The following is a 24,663-nucleotide window of genomic DNA, read 5'->3' as shown; positions in this document are numbered from 1 at the left end:
GGAGAGGAAAGAGAAAGTAATTTAAATACAATAATCATTTGAACCCTAACAAAAATAACTCTTCTCTGGGAGTGTTGTGTGAAAGAAAAATGCAGCATGTATAGAGCACTGCTATTAGAAAAAAATGTTCTTGCTTAAACTTGTTTCTCATTACATCTTTCTCTACTATTGCTTAAATTTCAGTGCAATCAGTTACAACAGTCATCTATAATGACTGTAGCTGTTTTGTGCAGCACTTTCTTAATGTCTTTAAATCCCAATTTTCAGAAGCAGTTGATGACTTTAGTTGAAAGTCATTAAACTGCATGTGCTTAGACCAGGAGTGTGAGTTCCCAGAATATGATTCAGTTTGTGCTCTCATAACCAGAGGTCCCTCATGAAAATTTCAGAATCACTGTTTTATTCCAGGAAAGAGAAAGTAACGTATTTTTTCATTGTTTGAGTCAGGGTTTAAAGTTATTTCAATAATTAGTTCCTTATTTCTTTTCTGAAAAGTCATGGTTTAAAAAAATGCCTTATATATGTTATCTGCCGCTATTTTCTCAGGAAGATGAACAGGTTCTGTGACTCTTAAAACATATACTTTCTCTTTTCCAAGGCACTTTTTTGATTTAGCATAATACTCCAAGAAGGTTTCTTTAAAACTCTTTATTATTATTATTATTATTATTATTATTATTATTATTATTATTATTATTATTATTATTATTATTATTATTATTATTGTTAATGTATTTATTTGGGATTATCTTTCTTGTTTATCTAATGTTTAAACAGCAATCCTACCCTACAGCAGAAATCTGCAGGTCTTAAACAACAGATTGTAAGAAAACTTCTTCACAGTCTTCATTATTATATGTAGACATGTCTCAAGACATGTTTCTGCTGTGCTACACTTTGAATGCAGCTACATTAATTAACATTATCCATACTAGCAATTTAGCATTATCAACATCTGGCTTTGTTTTCTGCTGACAGTAATAAGGGCAGAGCTAGCTCCAGGGGCAGAATTCCCCCCTTCCCACCTTCCTTCTCACCTTTACACTCACTCTGGTGCTGCTGCTGCTTTTGCACCGAGAAGACACTGGCTTTGGGAAAGACCCTCAGACTGGGCCTGAGTCAGTAAACTCAAGGGTGCATTAACATTTCTGGGCACAGCAATGTAAAGGCATCTCTCTGTAAACTTGTGGAGACCTCCCCAGTATGGCTTGCACCAGAGGAACTTGCTGTCTCCCTCACAGTTTGGCAACTGGAACAGACTGGGGACAAGCCCTTGCAGCAACCCTACTTGGGGGCAAAGCTAATTGAACAGGGCCAAGCCATCCCTGAGTCCTGCATTTGCACAGCCACCAAGTCTTGCTCTTGCCAGATTTCTTCTGATCTTCACACAGCTCACTGTGCTTCCAGCAGCTCCTCATGCAAGGATGGCCAGTTCAGCAGCCACAGCAGGACCAACCTGCCTAGCACAGGGATGAGTACAAAGCTAAAAGCTCCAAAAGCTAAGAATTTCTTTGAGACGATGCCATAAAACAGACTTTACAGAAATGTATCATTAATAGAGGACATGAAAACATTTTAGTTTATTTTTAGAGAGCAAAGGATGGCAGCACATGATAGATCCAAGTCAGCTCAGTGGCATATGGCAGGGTGAAAAGGAAGTAAGAACATAATCATCTGGCAATATCAATCACCTTTCTGGAAAGGCTGAGAAAAGAACAGATGCAAGTCCAGCTGCATTATGGTTTTCATTGTAAGGTATTGTTTTTGTTTGTTTGTTTGTTTGTTTTTAATTTGATTTGCAGTTTTATAGCTTCTTTGATTGCAGAGTAAGAACATGTAATTTAGCATTTGTTACTCTATCATCTGCAGCTAGTAGAAAGCACCTTTCTAGCTATCTGAATTGCTATGTACAAACATAATTTTGGAAAGGAATGATAAAAATTAATTGTAATTGCAAGCACAAGATTTTCAAGTTTACCTAAGTTGTATTGGATCAGAAATTTCATTTTTAAAACCATCATTAAAAATAAGCTTCTAACTTACTTATGCACATTTCAAAGTCACAAATGTTTCTCACCATTACCCATTTTGAAGTTTGCATGCATCTCCATTTTTCAGTGATGACCTTATCACTCACTGAAGTTGTGAAATCAATTTTCATCAAGCAGCTTGATGAAAAGTTTTGATAACATTGAGTCACTGAAAATTCAAGGAAATATATTATCTGATATTATCAGTGATATTATCTCTGATGGGTCTTAAATACATTAGTATTAGATTTTGCAAATAAAATGACATGAGGTCTTTGAAAGGCTAGAAAGTTTACCAGTAGCACACAAAAGACATCTGAAATTAATAACAAGCTTGACTTTGTTGGCAGTGTTTGTAATGTCTGTGTCTCCTTTTATAAACCATTATGAACTTAACCAGAGGCAGAGGCTTGTCAGAGGCACACTATTTTTCCATATAGGTCAATTTTTTCCTTCTAGGATTGTAATGAGTTTATTTTCTCTTTTACTCATCAGCTGATAACTGTGATGGGAAAAGTGTTTGTCAGATTGGTTGAGAACTGACATAGGCATGTAATTTCTTCACAGGCCCCTGTCTAATGACTATAGCCACTGTCTCAAAAATCACTAACCTTGAGGAGGCCTCTGGTCAGTCTGCTGACTATCTTAACAGCGACCCTTCACTTTTTAAAGTTCCATAAATGACACATTTGATTCTGCCACATAGACAAACCTGCAATTTCTTTTTTGTGTGTGTGAATGTTACCATATGCTCACCCTTCTACTTAGCGAGTCTCATTAGATGTCTTGCAAAGCTCTTCTTCCATATTGCGTTACAACAGTGCTAGTCTTTACACTTCTACCACCACGTAAACTCATGTGCTAAGCCCTACGTTCTTGTAAAGCAATTAATTTAATTTATACCAAACCACTGCAAGAAAAACAAACTGACTATAAACTCCTTAAATAAACCCATTAGATACAGCAATAAATAAACTCAAGTGCCTTTTACTGTACTTGTATAAAACATAACAGAATGCTTTGAATAAAAGGAAGCTGCTTTCTTGGCGGACACAGAGACAGGCTATACAAGAGGAGTTCAGAAGCACTGCCCAGGCATGTGAGGGTGCTAGAAAAGCCAAAGCTCACCTTAAGCTGACTTTGGCTAGGGCAATAAGAAGAATTTCTACTGCTGCAATAGCAATAAAATGCTGCACAGGGAAAACATGGGCCTGCAGCTCAGTCAAGAAGGGTATTCAGGTTAAGACTGAGGAATTTGATGCCTTCTCTCCATCAGGTTTAAAAACAGTCTACCAAGGCTCTGTTCTTAGTGAAGGGGTTTGAGGAGGGTTTTGAACAACCAACCATGGATGAGGGTTAAGTCAGGGGTTAATTGACAGAACTTGGCAAGTCATTGGGCTGCATCCATGGGTTTTGAGAGCAGTTGGAGAACTTCCAAAGATGATAACACCTTTCACAGTTCATGGAAATTGGAAGAGGTCTCCGAAGGCTGGAGAAAGACACACATTAAACTCATTTTCAAAAAAGGCCAAAATGATGATGTCAGCACCACAACCTCACTTTGGTAACTGGGAAAATAATGGATTGAGTCCTCTTGGAGAACATTTCTGGGCACATGGAGGAGCAGTTGGTGACTGAGAATGACAATGTGGATTTACCAAGGGTAAAATTTGCCTGACCCTCTGGATGGCCTTCTGTGATAAAATGACTGGGTTTGCAGATGAAGGAAGAACTGGAAATGTAGTCTATCATGATTTTAGTAAGGGTTTTAACTCTGTATCCCAAAATATTCTTCTACCTACCTTAGGATGTTAGCCTGGACAACTGGGCAAAATGCTGGCTGGATAGTCGTACTCAGAGGGCAGTAAGGGGCCTTGTCTTGGGACTTGCACTTTTTAATACAGAATCATAGAATGGTTTGCATTGGAAAGAACCTTTAAACATCATTCAGTGTGACATCTCTGCCATGGGTGGGGACACCTTCTGATAGACCAATTTGCTCCAAGCCCTGTCCAACCTGGCTTTGAACACTTCCAAAGATGGAGCATCCAGAACTTCTCTGGGCAACTTGTTCCAGTAAAGGTAAAAAATTTCTTCCATATATTCAGTCTAGATCTTTCAGTTCAAAACCATTACCCATATTCCTTTCTCCATCTTTCTTATAAATCCCCCTTAAGTACTAAAAAGTTGCTATAAGGTCACTCAGAAGTCTTCTCTTCTCCAGGCTGAACATGCCAAGATTGCTCAGTCTTTCTTCACTGGAGAGGTATTATATCCCTCTGATACTTTTTGAGGCCCTTCTGTAGACCCACTGTAACAGGTCCCTGTCTTTCTTGCTCTGGAGCCCCAGAGCTGAACACAGGGCTATACAGGGTCTAACAAGAACAGAGCAGAGGGGGAAATCACCTCCCTCGACCTGCTGGCCATGCTAATTTTGATGCAGCCCAGATTATGGTTGGCTTTCTGGGCTGCAAGTGCACACTGCCAGAACATATCAAATTTTTCATCTACCGGTATCCCCAAGTCATTCTCTGCAGGGCTGCTCTCAATAAATTCATCACCAACTGTACTGATACTAGGGATTTCCCCAGACCAGGTGCAGAACTTTGCACTTGACCTTGGAACTTCACGAGGTTCACATGGGCCCACTTCTCAAGCTCGTCAAGGTCCTTCTGGATGGCATCCCTTCCCTTTAGCATATCAACAGCACCAGCTTGGTGTCATTTGCAAAGTTGCTTAGGGTACCTTCAACTCCACTATCTACATCATTGATGGAGATATTAAATAGCATTAGTGCCAGTATGGACCCTTGATGGACACCACTCATTACTGGCTTCTAGAATCTTTATCTATGACCAGGTGTTGGAGGAATTGCAGGAGTATACTCCTATCAGGCTTAGTGGAGGACCACAGAGATGATGGGGGCTAAAGAACTTGCCCTGTGAGAAGAGGCTGGAGAAGCTGGACTTGTTCGGCCTGAAACAAGAGAGGTCCAGCCTGGACAGGAAAAATTTTTCCCCCTGAGAATAGTAATGCAATGAATGGCACAGGCTGCCCAGGCAAGTTGTCAAGTCTCTGTCCTTGGAGGTTTTCAGGACTGGACAGGAATGAAGTCTTAAGCAGCTTGGTCTGACCTCAGAGCTGACATGCTGTGAGTTGAACAAGAGACCCCCTAAGATCCCCTTCAGCCTAAATTATTTTCTGACTCTGTGACAGAGAGCAAGAAGAACTGTAAATTTACAAAGGTATTTTTTAACTTAACTGATTATAGATGTGGACAAATATTGATTAAAAAATAAGTTAAAAAAAAAAAAAAAAGTTAAAAAATAAGTAAATTTCAACCTGTACCTAGGGACTGATTTCAGTCTGGACTAAGCAGATCAGGAAATTCATTAGAAAAATGGGTCAACACCAACAATGAAAAGTTAAAATTGTTTTTATCTTTTAAAATTAGTAGTTAATAGACATACTGTTAAATTACCTTGTTCATCTCTGCATCTTCCTGAAAGTTTTTCTTTTGGCACAGAAATGGTTTAGAGATCCATTTTTTGATTCTGAGTAAGAGATACAGCAAAGATTTTGGACTTGGCACTAAGTTGAAGGGTACTGGAAGAGTCCTCCCTTCTTCAAAGTAAGAAAACCAAAGTTTAGCCCTTGCAAATTTCCATTCTACATCAGCATCATCCTGTAAAGGAGAAACATTGCTATTAATACACTATTAATAGCATCTTGACAACTGAAGATGACCTAGCTAAATGTTATGTGTGCTTTCAATGTAATTGGCTGAAGTTAATTTAAAACAGGTTAAGAGCTTGTTTATAATCCATGAAAACCACATTTCAATTAATAGAATTGTTCTTATTAATCCATTTAAAACAATGCAATTACAGAAGAACAAAATGGATTTGCGTTAGACATTAGTTACTCCAGAATGAGTGCTAATAGTCTCCAATACAACATTACAAAGACTTCTTGGCTTGTGCTCTTTGTAATGAGACTAATAACCCTATGGTGTTGACCTAAAAGCACACAACACAATGCCTAATGTAAAGTTTCATGGCAACATTCAAATTCATCCTCTCAGGCTTGGTCAAGTAGTCACTTGCACGGAACACTGTCACGCTCAGTAAATAAAATGGAAAAATCCTATTCTAACAAAACAAAACTGTAAATTCCTCAACAATACTACAAGCTTTGATTTCTTATCTTACTGATCTTTTTTTTTTTTGTAGCAATTAATTTAATCTATAATCTTCTTTTTGAAAAAGAAATAGAAACAGAATTTTAAATAAGAATTTTACTTTATTACTTTAAACATGATGTTAAAGAGGATTAGGTGATTTTTATCAAATTCCTTCCACTTGCTTTAATATACGATTAAATAAGGTATGCTATCATCACCATGGTTTATGTTTAACATTTACAATGGCCAAAACACTCATTTTACTCATTCCTGTAAAGTTCAAGGGAAGTCAATTCTGCAGAAAGGACTGAGGTCAGGCTCAAGGACATGTCTCAATATTGCTGTAGCTGTTTTTAGAAACTATTTGTATTCAGTCATCATATTTTTGGATAACAGTGTAGTTTTCTTTGCTCTAAACCTAATTGTTTTTTCTGTGATCTCAGTCAGAAAAATCTGAATCTGGAGAATGTGCACTGCTTTTAATCAGGCTGGATAATGACTGTGACCCCAAGTCAATGCCCAGAAACTGGGAGTAATGTCAAACAACCTGAGTCTGCTGCTTTGTGGTAAGGGCATCACCCAGGAAAGGCTGGGATGGCCTAGCTTCTGAAGCTCTACTTCCATTTTTTACTAATCAATTATAATGATTTAGCCCTTTGTATTGCATGACATGAAAAGTTCATGCTGATTTTCTGTAGCCCTGCTGATTACTTTGTTAGATAAAGTTCTTTTGAATGCAGAGGAATAAAGCAATGATTGTTTAAATAATCCGTTGCTGGTCAGCAGCGGTTTCTTGGGTTTCTTGGTTCGGTTCTGGTTCTTCCTACTGCAAGCACATACAGCTGAGTAATTTCCAGGTAATTTGTAACAAAAATGAACAGTGGAATGAATACTTTCTGGTAATATATTCCAAAATTCTCTGTGTTATTTTTCTTATATAAGATGACAAGAAGACAGGATTTCTAGGGTATTTAAACAATTAGATATAACACTACATTAGGTGATATTTCATCATAAATGGAATTTTTACCTCAATTTCCTGGAATGAGCTGTTGATCATTGCAATAAGCATGTTCAGTAAGACAATGACCATGGTAACATTATAAACTCCATAAAGCACATAGCCAATATTTTCAATGAATTTGTGTTTATAATTGATGACAACTGATTTAACTTCTGAGAGTCCAAATATAGCCCAGAATAATGTCTTGAAACTTTCTTCAACACTAAAAGGAGAAATTGAACACATGCATATGTTACTGAACAAGAACAGTATAGTCTTATTGTATAAATTGCCAGCGACCATTTTTACACAGCATAAAAAAATTTCTACTATCATAATGTACACCTGTACCAGAGCAATATTGTGCAGAAGTAGACTACCTAATTTCATATGTATATGTTCTTCAATAATATACGTGTCCTAATATTTAGGACTGACAATAAAAACATCTGATTCAGTTTAGGAATTATATCTACAGCTTCAAAAGAATGTTACAATAAATCACTATAAACTACTTTATTCTAGATGCAACATACTTGCCTGTAATGTGAATGTAAATAACAAAAAATAACCTGTAAACACTTCATTATAATTGTATGAATAGTTCAATTGTTATTAAGTATTATACCATTAATATGATCAACATTCTGAAACCGTAAAGAAAGCAGCTTGTTTGCAAAGCAACATTTTTCAAAAATGCTTCAAGACCATAATCCTGAAGTTCAGTTTTCACTGTTCCCACAAATTCAGGAAAAAGTTAATAAGCCATGGTGTTGTGACACTAATATTTTTTTTTTCAGGTTAGTTCTTTTCAATGCATGTATCTCCTCTTAATCAGATTATATATATATATTTTTTTTTTTTTTTCTCTCTCTCTCTCTTTCTCCACATACATACACACAAACATAAGTCCAAATGTCTTGGGAATCTAATTCTATATTCACCTCCTTGTAGATGTATTTTCTCTTGCTTTGATAAATAGACCTTACATGTATTTCCCCATGACCCAAATATAGTAGCATTGTAAAGCACATTTTCAATTTTATTGCATTATCATTAAGAGAATAAGTCAAAAGAAACCCGTAAGTTATGTAGTTCTGAATCTACCCCTCTGCGTAAAATATTCTATCAGTACACCATCTGTGAATTGGTTCAGATACTTTATCTATTGTGTGAACTAATAATAAGAAGAAATGTAGTAGCATTTTTTTCCTTCTTGGCCAAGTTTGTTTCCTGGCTGAGCAAGCCTCATAACAGCTATAGTTTAAATATTATGACAGTCAGAAATTAAGTGGGCAAGGACTGCAGGGCATGGAAAAGAATGAGTATCAACTCGGGTGATTTATCTTAAAATCATGGCTAGCAGTAAGATGTCATGACAAATGTATATCAAGTAACTCCTGACAGACAGAGTAAATTCAGGTCTTCTCTTCTTATGGTGGGAGAAGAAAAATAGCATGCATCTGATGCTACATGGAGTAAGTGGGTTGCAGTGCACTAAGAGCATCAATAACAGTTATTTCTGTCTAGTTACTTTCCAGCTGCTTAGCCCTAGGCTGCCCTGGTGCCTGGGGTTATTACGCCCCCAGGGCCAGGACTGGTATTTTCCCATGTGGAACATTGTGAGGATGCTGTCAGCCCATTCCTCCAGCCTGTTGAGGTCCCTCTGAGTGACATTACAACATGTCAGTCACTCTCGTTCATCCATACAGGCTTTCTGATACCTTTGTTTGATTTTCTACCCAGTAATATGGACCGATCTTGAGTGTTGAAGACGCAATTCTTGAAAATCAAACAGCTCCCCTGGACTCCCCTTTCCTCCAGGACTTCCTCTTCATATGATATTCTTTGTACAGGCCAAGGTCTGCTCTCCTGAAGTCCACAGTGGTGGTCCTGCTATTGGCCTTGTTCCCTCCTCTCAGGAATGTGAACTCCATCACCTCATCAGCCAATGCTACTCTCAGTCTTCACATCCCCAACCAGATCTTCACTGTCTGTAAAAGTCAAGTGTAGCAAATGGCTCCACACCAGATCCTCAATCACCTATGTTGGGCAGTTATTGTTGATGACCTCCAGAAACCTTCTAGATTGCCTGTGTCCTGCTGTGTTGCCCATCCAGCAGATATCGAGGTGGATAAAATTTCCTATGAGGACGAGGAGCTGCAAGCATGAGGCTTCTCCCAGTTGTCTGAAGACAGCCACATCTATTTTGTCTTCCTGATCAGGCAGTCTGCAGCAGACATCCACCAGAAAATCACCCATGTTGGTCTACCCTCTAATCCCAACCTGTAAATTCTTGCTGGCTCATTATCTATCCCTAAGCAGATGCACAGGCATTCCTGCTTCTTACTCACATAAACTGCAGCTATCCCTCACCTTCCCAGACTGTTCTTCCTGATTTATCATCCTAGTGTTGGGATCAGGAGTTCATCTGCTTATTCAAGTATATAATATAAGGTATGTATGTATGTGTATATATATACGATAAAAAATTACTACTTTATACCACACAAAAAGGTATTTTAAAAGATGTAAAACTTATAAAACTATTAGTAAACTTAATACATACAATGCAAACAACTATCTCCCATGAAAATAGCTCACAATTATTACAATCAAATCAGTAGTACTTACGTTGTGAATGCTTCATTTTGTTTTGCCCCCAGATAGTAGGAATAGAGATTAAACATGCCTATCATGAAAGCTACAAACACCATGATAAATATCACCATGAACTTGAAGATGTCTTTCACAGTTCTGCCAAGTGATATCTGCAGTGGTCCAAAGCTTTCATTGGCTGGCAAGATGTAGGCTATTCTGGAGAAACTTAATACTACTGCAATTGCGTACAGGCCTTCAGATATGATCTGTGGATCAGACGGATCCCAGTTTATTCTAGCTAAAAACAAAAGATGAGAATTTCTGTTAACATTTTGAAGTCCACTCTGGGTTGTTCACAGAAGTGCTGTCTTTGGGGGAGTGGTAATAGTGAACCAAAGTCATTGTAAGTTAGAATTGAATTAAGTGGAGCTACACAAATCTGAAACAGTTGAAGTACAATCTGCATGTGTTTTCCTTTACTGTATGTTGCATCATGAATTTTGAGCTATTTCATTAGTAAAAATGTATAAAACTGTGCTGCCTAAAAGTAAGGAGCTGTTAATTTTTACCCTTTTGAACTTAAAAAACACACAGAAAAACAGTGTCCTTCTTTGAGCGAAGTGCTTAGATATTCATTTGACTTCCTGGTGCCAAGTATAAATGCTCAAATAGTGCCAGCAGTTGTTGCCCACTACTTCCCAGTGCTCAGTAAATTTCTTACATGAAGATGCTGCCAGAAATTAAAGTGAAAGAAAGGAAGATATTTCACTAAGACTGACACAGAGGTGGGATACTAGTCCATCTCCTATGCTTGGGACTGGAGAAATGTTTTACCTTTTCACTAATGTTTTACTCCGTTCTTTTTACGCTTTCACCAGAAGTGTAATTTTTAATAACAAGAAACCATGAATGGCTCTGCTAATACTGATTAGATATCCACTGATTATAAAGGAAAAACAAGCTTCTAAAATGGTCTGCAATAGCACTGAAGTAAATTCCTGGGACTTGAATCACAACCTATTAGTGAATTTAAGTAAAATTCAGCTTATAGTGTTAAGTGATTAAAAAAAAAAAAAAAAAGGCAAATTAAATTATAAATGTGATTTGTTTGAGCTATCTAAAATGAACTGTTTCAACCTGGGGATCTAAAATCAAGTGCCGTCCATAACTCCATAACTGTGGGAACAGTAATGCTTCTCTTGTTTTTCTATTTACTCCATCTCATAGTGAAATGGTAATGGTTCTTTCCAGGTATATACCAAACACCCATTTCCATCATCTTTTCTATTATCATTTCTACCAATTTCTTCTTTTGAAGCTAATCCACTTAGGTAAATTGCTTGAATGTCATTTGGATCACTGAGTGAGTGAGTTATTGCTGTTTCATAGGGAACATATTCAACTGAAAAGGGGGCACATTCAGGTTTGAACCTCTACTCAGAGAAATCTTTATTGAACAATAGAAGGAGAAACCCAAAGTTATACCCTTCGGGATGCTACCTAGCTGGAGGTTATGGCATTCTCCCATGAGATGAGAGGCTTAAGTTCAATTCACAATTGTGCTTCAGGCAAAGAGAACAGGTCAACCTGGAATGGCTTTCCTACTTCCTGAGAGTGTTGTCATCTGTGTTTATTCTACTGTAAATGCCATAAAATAAAATAAATAATTTATACTGCAATGAAGGCAGCCACTGGCCTTTTGTAAAAATACTATTTTGAGCTGTTAACTAACAAATAATCTTTTAATACAAGTCAGTTATTTGTACAGCTTTATATTGTATCCATACACAGTGATGTTGAGCAACAATGCTTCAGAATGTTCTTCTTATGTAAGAAAATGTTAGTCTTCAAGGAATTTACTGCCATAGCAGTATTCATGTGTCATGACATCATAATGAGTGATTCTGGTTTTAGGCATAACAAGGCTCAGTTAGCACAATCATTGTCTTGCTAGCAACTGTGCTTTTCTTGTAGGTATGTGCATATTCTTTTGTTTACTGAAACGCTACACTCTATATTCAAATGAGAAAATGTCTGTATGGCAAAATACTGTGCCTTTTTTCTATAAGCAGACATAGCTGTGTTAGCTTTACCTCAGATTTCATGGATAACTAGACGCAAAGACAGCAGATGTTTCAGTATGGGTTAGTAGTCAGATGTCTTTCAGGTCTCCAGATGAGCTGTATTATATTTGCTAGCCTATGACAAAACCTATGACATTAAATATTAACTATTAATATTATCCATGCTAGTATTACCATACAAAGATGTTCTCCAAGCAGGCTTCAGTGTACATGCATACACATGAAAGCTTCTACTCACTTCTCATATATGACAAGCAGTTTATTAACATGTTTATCTCTTACTGACACAGAAAATGGATTGAGAAATACTAAAATAATATAATAGAGTCTATGAGCAAAGATTTTGGCTGTAGTGAAAGACATGTTGGTTTTGTTGGCAAAGAAGGTTTAAGAAGTTTCTGCATCTCATTGCTTAGTTCTTCCCCTGCGTTACCATACATCACATTTTCAGTTGTGCCAACACAAATGTTTGCAGGATAGCATTGTGTGACTGAACAGCTTAAATGACCTGGATTAAAATAATCATAGAATCAAATAATCAAATCAAATCATCAAATCAGCTAGGTTGGAAAAGACCTCTAAACCATTAACCTAGCACTGACAAACCTACCACTAAACCATTCCCTAAGCATCCCATCTACACATTTTTTGAACACCTCCAGCAATGGTGACTCATCTATTTCCCTGGGCAGCCTGTTCCAATGTTTCATAACCCTTTCAGTGAATAAACATTTCCTAATGTCCAACCTAAACCACCTCTGGCACAACTTGAGGCCATTTTCTCTTGTGCTATCGCTTATTGCTTGGGCAAGGAGACAAACTCCCACTCCACTACAGCTTCTTTTGAGGTAGTTTTAGAGAGTGATGAAGTCTCCCTGAGCATCCTTTTCTCCAGGCTAAACAACCCCAATTCCCTCAGCTGCTCCTCATAGGACTTGTTCTCTAGACCCTTCGTCAGCTTCATTGCCCTCCTCTGGACACGTTCCAGCACCTCCAGCTCCTTCTTGTAGTAAGGAGCCCAAACCCAAACACAGTACTCAATGTGTGGCTTCACCAGGGCTGAGTACAGAGGGAGAATCACTTCCCTAGTCCTGGTGACTGCTTGATTTCTGATACAAGCCAGGATGCTGTTGGCCTTCTGGGCCACCCAAATACAGACCTGGCTCATATTCATCTGGCTCTTAACCAATACCCTCAGATTCCTTTCCACCGAGCAGCTTTCCAGCCACTCATCTCCCAGCCTGTAGTGTTGTATGTGGTTGTTGTGCCCCAGGTGCAGGACCTGGCACTTTGCCTTGTTGAAGTTCATAGAGCTGGCCTTGGCCTATCAGTCCAGCCTATCCAGATCCCTCTGTAGAGCCTTCCTGCACCCAAGCAGTTCAACACTTTCACCCAGCTTGGTGTCATCTACAAAGTTACTGAGGGTGCACTCAATCCCCTCATCCAGATCACCAATAAAGATATTAAAGAGAATCTTTATGGGTGGGGTGATGACAGTGGGGCTATTTTGAACTTAAGTTGATTTTAGTGCCTGATGCCCAGAATAATCCCCAAAGAGACGTATGAGCATAGCCAAAGGAACTGTGAACAAGTAGTAGAGATGAGAAAGAAAAGCAGGGATGGGAATTTCTTTAACAATTACATTGTGGAACTAATGTACTAATCACAGAAAATCAACTCTTGGCCCAAGAAATACATTCAAACCATGTACAATCAACTCACCCAAGGTGTAGTATTTTATGTTGGGCTCCAGTGTTGGACTTGACAGGTCTTTCATATTTGCATCAACCAAGTTCTGGGCTCTGGACGCATGCCAAAATGCCATAAACCTTGCTATGAATGATGCTGCAAAAATTGCTAACATGCCAAAATCAAGCATATTCCATAATTCAAAAAGGTATTCCTTTGGACCTTGAGACCAAATTTCTTTACATTCAGACCATATCATGCCTGTGAAAGAAAAAAAAAAAAAAGCAAAAAAAAAAAAAAGCAGCATGTTTGTTTAGCTTCATGTTCATTTTATATGATACTTTATAATGTTTAGATTATGCTCTTGATTTCAGTCAAACTCAAAACCATTTTGCTCTTTGGGACTTTGAACACACACTAAAATCCTTGAACTTGTTAATTAATGTATATATATATATAACATATATATATATATGTCACTACTTCTACATCATATGAGTAATCATAACAATCTTTTATACTGTTTTTGCCTGTTCAACTCCAAAAGATTTCAAAGAAAGAATGGGTAGTGAGTATTCCCATCTGTTAAAAACACAGAATGAGACTGAAAGAGGAGTAATGGCATGAATGTATTGCAGTAGCAGAACTGATAGCAGAAGTCACATTTTCCCATTTGCAGAGGACCCTGAGTATAGTCTGTATGATAAACAAGTGTGCAAGTAGGAATCAGACCCAATACTTTGTCAACAGGGCAAAGGTATCTGTTTCATTCCTAATTAATAATATTAATTATTAAATAGAAAATAAAAATAGTAAGATCTAGGAATGCAGTATCATTTATGGCATCTTTTTTATTGAGCAAATCCTTTCCCTTTTCAAGATAAAATGTATTTAATCATGCACTAAATTTCTTGAATTCTTAAGAGAGCTAATAAGAGAGAAGCAAATTGTAATGTCACCATTTTTTGTACTTATCGAACCATCTGAAAGATCTTTTCATCACTTCTCAGATAAGAACAATTATAATGTTAATTACAATAATTAAATTCCATACTATATCTGTATGCACTGAATTAATTTTTCTTAAATCATTTCCTGCTTCTGCATGACACTGAAATAAATAAGAATAAATAAATAAGAATAGCTTAAATTAGCAAACTATACATTTAAATTGGAAAAATATTGTTTAGTCCCTTATTATCAGGTCATTCATTAATATTTATAGAAGATTTGGAAATCTAAGTATCATTATTCCCACAATACACAATTATATTCATTTATACAGCTACCTGATGAAATAAATAACAACTGTCAATGTCTTTCAAAGCTGTATGATTCAGTTGATGTGCAAATGTCTCCAATTAAAAAATAGCTCATAAAAGTAAAAATTTTTAAATTCATAAGCTGGAAGCAGATTCCTTAGCTTGAATGTAACTCTCATATTTACTGACTTAACTAACATCCGAAACCCAGGTCCTTAAAATATTCGGGAATCTAAACCTCACTGAAATAAATGGAATTAGACTTGCAAATAGGAATCATACAGATAAGATATATTTGAGGGTCTGTGCTCAAGTTCTTATGTGGAGTAAGATTTAGTTACTGCATTGAATGGGTCATACCAAACTACTATTCATAGCATTCACTTCATCCCTATGCTGGGATGGAAAAATCCACAGCTGAATACTGAGGGATCTATATGCTGCTTCTCTTTTGTCAAGCAACAACACATTAAGCTATAAACCACTAATTCTGAAGAAATATTTGCAAAGTAAGAAAATCTTATCAGAAAGAGACAACTGAATAAAAAAACCTTGGCCCATGATATAGAAATCCTTCCCCTTGAGAGCTGATACTCAGCCTGACTCAAAAACAAAAACAAAAACAAAAACAAAAACAAAAACAAGTAGATAATTTCCTTTGACATTCATAAAATTGCATTTGTTCATATTTGGATGATGAAGATTTCACCAACGTCCTTAACCAGCATATTTGTGATTGTGATTAACCCGAATATTTGTGACTAATCTGAATGTGTGTAATGAAGCACATGAGAAGGCCTGCTGACATCCAGTAAGAAACACGAGGCCAATGTGGGAATGCAGCTGGTTGAATAAATTCCCTTTGATGCAATTTTTACATGTAACTTTAATAGCAAAGGACTAAATTCGGTCCAGCTTCATTGAAATCATAGTAAGACAATTTTAAGCAAAAACTAATATTTACCTATTACCCAAGAAATAATGAGCATCTCCATCCAGGAGAAACAGGATGTTTTCATCCTAAATAGTTGTTTGACATTGCCTGTTGTTTCATTAGGTCGGAGTTTGGTGCCATCAAATCTGTCAGCTGCATTCATGACAAGCAGACCAAGAAAAATGGTGAAAGAAGCTGCATGGGCTACAAACTTCATAAATGGTCCACGCATTATCCTCCCCAGCTGCAACAGAGGTTATAAAACAAAAAGATATTGCATCGCCTTCTTCCAAAATAAGAATGTATAAAAAGAACAGGAACACAGAGAAATGTATGTTTCAATAATACAAAGGAACAAAGTCTTGGAAAAAAATTGTACTATGATGCCATACTGATAACCACATTTAAAAGTTTCTGCTTATTTCCCGTTTTCAAAGGGATAATTTTGATTCTCAGTTTCACCATATATGTATTTTTAACTCAGTGTTTTGAAACAATTCTATAATTCTTTTGGGGCATTTTTATGCCTATTATGGATAATCAAGAGAAATATTTATTATAGTTGTTAAATATCTTCCAAATTTACTTTTCAGTGATCTTTATGAGGCAGAAAAGAAAATGGGATTTTGACACTTACTAAAGGCATTGAATTATCATCAGGAGTACATTATAACTAAAGAATTCTGTTTCCTGACTGACATGATACTGTTTAGCACAGTTATTTTGCAGTTTTTCCAGCTTACTCCCTTTTTAAAAAAATGTCATTAGGCCTCAGGAGGGTATGTTTATAGTTCTGTAGTGTCTTAATTTCCTTCCCCACTCCTTTAATGGAAACATCCTTAACCTTGTGATGACTATGCATGGCTTCAAAACAGTTTAGCATGACACTTAAAAAAACTAAAAGTTCCATAGAAGTTCACACTAGGCTGAACTTTTAGCAGTTATTTACTATAGGGGATAGCTTAAGAGTGCCGGTATTAATAGCAAAAGTCTTAGCTAGTTCACTGAGTTGGCAGCTGTAGAAAAATACTCTTATAGCATCTTGACAAAAATTTTATGGAAAAAATTGAAAGCAAGTGTCACAGATCCCAGGTGAAATATATGACTATTTGTGGTCTGGAAAAAAGGAGGGAAGACAGAAAGATGAATTATTGCCATAAGCATTTTTGCTACACTTGTTTCAATATCAAAATCAGATTTATGCCAACTTTACAATCAGCTTTTACAGAAACAAAGAATAAGAGGATGCAATGGTAAGGTCTCAGGCACAGAAAACATTAAGAAAATTAGACAAATATAAAAAGAAGGTACTCTTAAAGGAACACTGTCAAGGTTAGCAGGCACAACATTTGATCTTCTTTCTCCTCTATATATTATTCTGCAAATCCATGTCATTCATTGTTTCTCATTGTTTTCTGAGACAATCTTCAACAACCAATTATTTTGTGTTAACTACAAAAAAGAGCAGATATTTGTCATGGGAAAATATTTTGTTTCAGTCTAGCAAGGAACAGTCATAAACAACATGGAATAAAGCAGAGTTGGAAGATAAAGTACCTTGACAGTGTCCTTTTAAATGCACTAAGCTTGTGTTCACAAACGAAGATGGGTTAGGAGACAGATGCCAGAAAGAGTCATAGCCAGGAAAAAAGAAAAAATATTGAGGGAAGTAGTGTTAATATACCTGTTGATCGTAAACTGAACTCCTAGATCCCCACCCCTTCCAAAAACAAAAAATAGCAAAATAATGTAGTAAAATACTCCCTGGAGGCAGAACTGACCACACCTGACTGATCACACAAATTCTGGAAGTTACTAGGACATTGGTACACGTAAGTGATCCAAGAAAATCTTGAAATGGCACTTTTTAAATCCTGAATCTCTTTATGCAGGGGACATAGGTCAGAAAATAGGACTCTGAGCAAGAAAATGTAAAACACTGCATGATCTTTCGGGATGTTGAGACTTTTCTATAAGCTAGAGTCCTTCTTTAATAGACTTTCACTTAGCAGTTTGACATAATAAATTCCTTCCCATTGCAGAGACCAAGGACATGGTGTTCTAAATGCTCTCTTTCTGTACCTTAAGTGCTTTTGATGGTTTCTGATCCTTTGTACTATAGTTTAGACACACTTTTATATATTGATTTTGGTTTAGGTTGCCCTGTGTGAAACCAGGAGTTGAACTCAATGATCCTCATGGGCCCCTTCCAGCTCAGGACATTCTAAGATTCTATGATTCTAGGACAAGATATGGTTAGTTATATTGCATATACCCCATACATAAGGTCATCTAAAGTGTCTGAGGACTTTAGTCAGTGATTAATGTTAGTCCTTCCATGTGAATCTGCAGAAACAGTCTGTATCATAACATTATAGAGTATGGCACTGATATAGAGAAGATAAAATAGGTCTCTGGGTAGCACATCTGTCACAAAGGAAAAAAGCCTGGTAACAAAAAGGGATAATGCATATACTTTTTAGGGGGAACATTTTCCAAGCTCCTCATGTACTGGACATAACACTAAATTTCTTTTCTTCCACTGCAGTGAAATAGAATATGTACAACCCTCAGAACATTCTAGAAACACATAGGGACTGATGTTACTTTTTCAGAAATCCCAACACCAATGGGATGGGAACAGAAAAAGAAGACTGAATTTCAAATTCAGATCCCCATCTTGACCAGAGGTTGACTGAATTATGCATAAATTCATAAAATTATTAATATAAATTCTATTATTAATTATAACTGAAGAGCTCAGACTTTATAAAGATTCTTGTACAAAAGTGAAAATAATATTTCATCTTTCAAAATGTCATGCAACTAAATAGTATTTGAGAAGGTTTGGGTTAATTATGTCTGTAGTTAAACTAAACTACCAGACAGAAAATCAGAGCAAATAGTTCACAAAACTTTTGAAGTGCCTCTAAGTGGATCACCAGCTAAGCTGAGTGGATCACTCACTAAGAGGACATTTGTTGTTCAGAATCTAACATGGGTGAATTCCTGCCAAATCAACAGGCCTCTGTCCACAGCTTTCTCTGAAATTTCTTCCAGATGTGAAACTCCCAATATGCGCGTCAAGCTCAAAGTAAGTTTTTGTTTTGTTTTGTTTTGTGCTTTTTTTCCTAGAAGGAAAAGTGTATAGCTGCACAAGTAACTGTCTGAGATATTGTAACTGTTACAAAGACAATAAGGCTGCACCTTTTTTTTTGCCTTTCTCAAAAATGGCATGAGAATTTAAAGAAAAGTATCAGAATAACTTCAATGCCAGTTGTTATTTTCACCATAAATACTGTCTTCTCTTCCTGCTGTTACTGAGACCTACAGTTCCATATCTGGAAAAAATATGGGTAATTTATCTCGGTAGGAAAAAGAAATTATAAAATTCCATCAGTTCATACACAGAATGAACTCCATAGATAGGTAGTGTTATAGATATAGATAATGTTCTGTATTGGAGCAATCCTATGGCAATCCTATGGCATTTTTGTCCTAAAAAAAAAAAAAAAAAAAAAAAGGAAACAGATTTTGAAGTATGAGTGAAGTAAAAGAAAAGAAATTGCAACTGCTTAAAAAGATGGATTGAATTTTATATTTGCAGAATATAATGAAACATCCAACATATAGATCACAGGATGAGATGATTGAAAAGGAACAGATGAAGTGAAATGTTAAAGGATGTTGTCCCTTGAAACTTGACTTTGAAAAGCTACTTTGAAATAGCTTTTCTAGAATGTATGATTGTTCAAAATGACTTTAAGATCCAATAAATCATTAAAAAAGGGAAATGACAAATAGACAAGTCACTGCTATAGCTGAAAAACAATTACTAAAGTGTTGAATCTCAGGGTGCATTTTCAGACAAAAACATTCATAAAAATCCTAGTCACTATATAGAAAATTGAAAATAATATAACTGATTTTTATTGTTTGTACTGAAAGAAATGAAAAATACAGCAAAACAGAAAAGACCCACCTTTTCCCTCTCACAGAACATTAAAAAAAAAAAAGAAAAAAGACTTCAATCCTCTCTGAAACTTCCTCTATCCCTGGAATCATATGTGCAATGGATTCAGCCTGCTAAAATCATAGATATATTGTGCTCTGTAAGTGTACTGGGCCTGGCTGGAATGTTAACTTTCCCGGCAGCAGCCCATACAGTGCCGTACTCTGTACTTGTAGCTGGAACAGCAGTGTTATCACACCAGTGTTGTGTCTACTGCTGAGCAGCAGTGGCACAGCATTGGGCCTTTCTCTAACCCTCCTAGGGGGTGGGCAAAAAGTGAGGAGAGAAACATCACTAGGGCAGCTGACCTAAACCAACCAAAGGGATATTCCATACCATGTGATATCACACTCAGCAATAAAAGGTGGAAACAGGAAGAAGAGGGGTGGGGTGGGCTCTCGTTGAGAAAACGTCGGTCCTCCTCTCGAACACCGGCTGCGTGCGTTGAGGCCTTGCTTCAAGAACGTGGTCAATCATCGCTCATTTGTGGGAAGTAGAGAGTAATTTCTTTCCTCTGCACTTCCATATAGCCTTCATTTATTTTGTTTGTTTTCCTCCCTTCTTTTTATTTTTCCTTTTCCCCTCCCTTTTCCCCTTTCCCTTTTTATTTCCCCTTAGTTAAATTGTTTAGTTCATGGTAGTCTTTATTTAATTATTATAATTATTTCCCTTTAATTAAATTATCCTTATCTCAACCCGTGAGTTGTTCTTTGCTTTACTTCTCCCCCTCCTCATCTAAAGGAGGGGGAGTGAGAGAGCGGTTGTGGGGTTTAGCTGCCCAGCACGGTAAAACCACCACACTGTAAGATCCTTATAAGATCCATTTGTTCCTTCTAATATACTCTCAAAGGAAAACTTCCATCAGTGTCCATTTGCAATGGATAGTGGCTAACCAACTAAAACAGAGTTTCAACACAAAGTTTGGAGAGATTAGAGACTGTAAACTGTCCACAGTGGAAAGGCTTTCCACAGTCTATATGTCACCCAAAGAGATAAAGTGGTAGTATCCAAATCCAAACAACATCATGTTATAAATGGATGCAAGGGAGGCTGCGTGGCTGCTTTAAAAACCTAATGGAATACAATGAGCCACAGCACTGTCTTGACAAACCAACACAATCCACCTTGACTAGGAAACCAATGATGATTGTGCTAATTTCTGGCTTCATGATCTTGTGACCTTTATCTACTCATTTTCCATAATCAAAAATAAAATTGCCTTTGAGGTAATTAGAGTCAACCCATAGCCAACGGGTTGACAATAGTCAACCCATTAGTCTATCTCTGAAAAATGGAAAATGAGGATTAGTAGTCAGCACTTGACTACTAATGCAGCAACTAATGAAGAATAGTTTGACTCATTGTTTCTACAGTTTCTACAAGATGACTCCTGTTCAGCTACGGTAACTTAACTTAATATACTTTGCATTTAACACAATACAGTTACCTGTCATAATTACAATTATCAGAACATATAATACTGCAGCCATTCTGTTCTAACCCAGCTTTAAAATAACACATTTCTGAAGCACCATCTGAGCACACCAGTAATTTATACATATACCCATGCTTCATCTGCCAGCCAGGAATCTACATGGAAATGTTATAAATATTAATAAATGGCCATTACAAGATTTCGTCAACTGACCTTACTGCAAGGAGCAATCCAGTAAGCCATTGAAAGGAAGGGCAGTCCTACTGCAACAGCGAGAACAACTAGAAACTTCACTGCCATGGTCTGCTGCCGCAAACCTGACAAATTCTCATACCAGATTGAGAGAAGTTGTTGCTGGCAGTTGGGATGTGCTACAAACTGTAATAGAGAAAAGAAGCACAACAGAATATTACTATTAGAATACCTTTTATTAAAATAGTAGCCATGTGCAATGTGTTTGGACTGTGGGACTAGAAAAAACTCAGCTTATATTCAAAGGAGCATTAACAGGAGTATAAGAAAAAAGTTTTTTGATGAGTGTAATCTCCCAGCAATGCGCTTGTTGCTATTAGCAACAATAAATACATTAACTTAAAAAAAGGGGTCCATCACGAACTAATTTCCTTCTAAGTGTAATTATCCATCAACTTTATCTGTGCAAACTCCACTTGCTTCCTACATCTCTGATTTTCATGTTGCTACCTCAGAAATTCCAAAACTTTAAGTCTTTCTGTTTTGCAAATGATGCTATACAGCGTTCAGTTATGAAAGAAAAAATACACCATATTTTCACATGCCATGTTGGAAAATATCACTTTTTCAGCTGACATAAGAATACCACTGTCACTTCTGCAGGAAATCAAGGAAGGGCTATTTGTAACTTGGTTATGGAATCTTTTAGACGTATACTGCAAAACTGAAAAGTTGGACTTGCAGCCCTCTTTTCTGTCAAAACTTCTGGAGAGTATAAGAAGCATCTTAAAATGGTAGTATTAATAAATGGTGGATTCTTCTGTGCATTAAAGTTTAAGTCTCAACATGGAAACACAATTAAAAGTTTAAATGAATCCAGTAGATTTTTCAGGAATAGTTCTCTTTGTTCTCTTTTATGTGACTGGCTGAAGGTGCAAGAAATGTCATCTAACAGGCAATGGAAAATGTTGAGAGCAAGTTCCCATTCAAGGCAGGATAAAGACTCAAACACTGTGAAGGACATGTTCAATGTTGTACGTTCCTTTTGAAAGTTTTTTTAGCTCTCTTTAGTGAACTTTGCTTTCCAAATGTTTTCCATGTTTGTGTTCATTTGCTGGTAGGTGCTCCTCAGTCAAAAAGGTTTTCTTCTTTTCTTTCATTCATGAACACTGTAAATATTGCTCACATATCAATTTTTAAGGTTTGACCCAGAGATGTGAACTCCATTTCCATAAAAAATTTGAAGCTCTTCCTGTACAAACTAGATCTGTATATTCAGTCCATACTGGATCTTTATGCATTCTGCTTCCATTTCTATTTTTTCATTAAAATAAGCAATTGATCATTTTCACTGTATTGATCTGATTTGTTTCATTATGTAGAAATTTTATCAAAGATCTTTCTGCTCTGAGATCAGACAGCCCTACTTCAGGGTAACCTGCTTTCTAAGCATGTTCCTGAACTAAATCCTCGTGTCCCTCATTTGCACAAACTTCATCAAATAATTTCTCACATATATACATAATCTGGAACTTATCAACCTATATTATCCAAGAGAAGCTTCTGGGTAATTCAAGAGTCTGGGTGTAGCTACTAACTCAGCTTGATCCTATTCAATGAGTACATTTCAAATGCAGACCAAAGACTTAAATTGGCAATGGAAATGGAAAGTCAGCCAAAGAAGTGATGTCATGTTTTCAACACTGCCTGGTGCCTAGAGCCCACTGTAGTACTTTTACTCCTAGATTGTGTCTCCAATTATCCATACAGAAAAATATACATTTTCTGTGACACACATAGTTTCATTAAGTTCTCTCAATTTTCTAAGTAAGTCATAACAGCCTGACAAAAAATGGGTATCAATAGCACAAGACTGCTGTGCTATCATCTGTTTTTTATTAAATCTTATACTTTCCCAGGCTTCAGAATTAGTACAAATTTCTTCCACCTTTTTATTTTTTTTTTAAGTACACTAAAACTAAAACCAAGTAAATACCTAAAAAATTTGCATACAGCTAGTATTTTCTTAGAACCATTAAGTTGCATACTCACTGTGGCCAGTATCCACCCTGCATATCCATTTCTTTTTCATACTGCAAGCTATTTGGGGTGAGTATTCTTTTGTTTGTAAAATACACTTGATAGAAGGGCCGAAATGTTCATTCAAATGTCAAAAGCTACCGTACCATAAACATTCAATAATCCCATGATTTCATGCCATCAACATAATTGCTTACTTTTTTTACTTCATACTTAATGGCAAGTTTTAAGCGGCTAAGGCTGGGGCGACCATGTTCTCCATTATTATGGCTCATCTCTACATCACCATTCAAAATAGCTTCCACTTCTTCTGTATTTCTGCACAAATCAAGGAGTCCAACTACAAAATCTTTGCATTGCATAGACAATTTCTTGTAATCATTCTGGAAAAGAAAGGAAGAAAGAAAGTGAATTGATGTTTAGAACAAACAGAGAAATACTTCTGCATTCCAGTTATACATTTGTTGAGTATCAATAGTTTTTTTTGCATTTTGTTTTGCTTTCTTGTCGTAGGTTAACAGCACTTTTCTATCCAGCATTTACTTCCCCTGAATGTTCACAAAGATTAGGATACATCTCATCTTGGTCATTTAGACCATCAAGTTTTACATCTAGGTTACTTCTCAAGACTTACTTTATAGCCAATCAAAACTTTAATGAAACTTTTAGAAATACTGTATTTTAATGACTATTTCAGACTTTGGTGAGTCGGCCAAAATGTTGCCCTGTAATGGCAAGTTCAGTTGGTTATTGGTTTAACTACCTGTTATTTTTCTCAGTCACTGATTACCAAATCCGTCACTGTAAACCACAATTCATTAACCACTACTTGCTCGCAGCTGTGTTTGGGTCACAAAAGTTAAATTAGGTAGATAGGTAGACAGATGCATACAGATATAGATGTAAATCTAAAGCTAAATAATGTGTATAGACTTATTACCCCCTGCTTAGTTCTTTTGAGAGATATTCTTATTCATATGTCACAATCTTCTGATGTTTTTAATTTTTAATAATTTTAATAATTTTAATTGACTAATTTTTACTAATTTTTAATAAGTCTTAAAAAGACGTAATTACTGTACATTTTTTCCCAAACAAAAGAATGAAGCAAAAAACAACAACAACAAAAGTCATACAGAAGTGCTCATGCAGTCTCTAGTTTCATGTTCAAAGTTGCCTTCTACAAACACTGTTACTA

At 36.5% G+C, this 24,663-nt stretch overlaps 1 protein-coding gene across 2 annotated transcripts in view; it reads right to left on the bottom strand.

The window, feature by feature from the left end:
* The window catches only part of TRPC6 (transient receptor potential cation channel subfamily C member 6), a 37,160-nt gene that overhangs the window by 5,710 nt on the left and 6,787 nt on the right, over positions 1–24,663 (bottom strand). The window contains exons 2-9 of one of the 2 annotated variants that reach the window (XM_032198015.1): positions 23,663–23,848; positions 21,447–21,611; positions 15,817–16,030; positions 13,624–13,851; positions 9,851–10,115; positions 7,244–7,439; positions 5,512–5,715; positions 1,086–1,102 (exon numbers count right to left, since the gene is read on the bottom strand). In XM_032198015.1, the coding sequence (XP_032053906.1) occupies positions 1,086–1,102; positions 5,512–5,715; positions 7,244–7,439; positions 9,851–10,115; positions 13,624–13,851; positions 15,817–16,030; positions 21,447–21,611; positions 23,663–23,848 (1,475 nt within the window). Of the gene's footprint in view, positions 1–583; positions 589–1,085; positions 1,103–5,511; positions 5,716–7,243; positions 7,440–9,850; positions 10,116–13,623; positions 13,852–15,816; positions 16,031–21,446; positions 21,612–23,662; positions 23,849–24,663 lie in introns of both variants that reach the window. The other variant, XM_032198008.1, reaches the window with a different exon arrangement.

The sequence above is a fragment of the Aythya fuligula genome, chromosome 1 (genome assembly GCF_009819795.1).
Source record: "Aythya fuligula isolate bAytFul2 chromosome 1, bAytFul2.pri, whole genome shotgun sequence".
Lineage (NCBI taxonomy): Eukaryota > Metazoa > Chordata > Aves > Anseriformes > Anatidae > Aythya > Aythya fuligula.
This window is presented reverse-complemented; position numbering and strand designations above follow the sequence as displayed.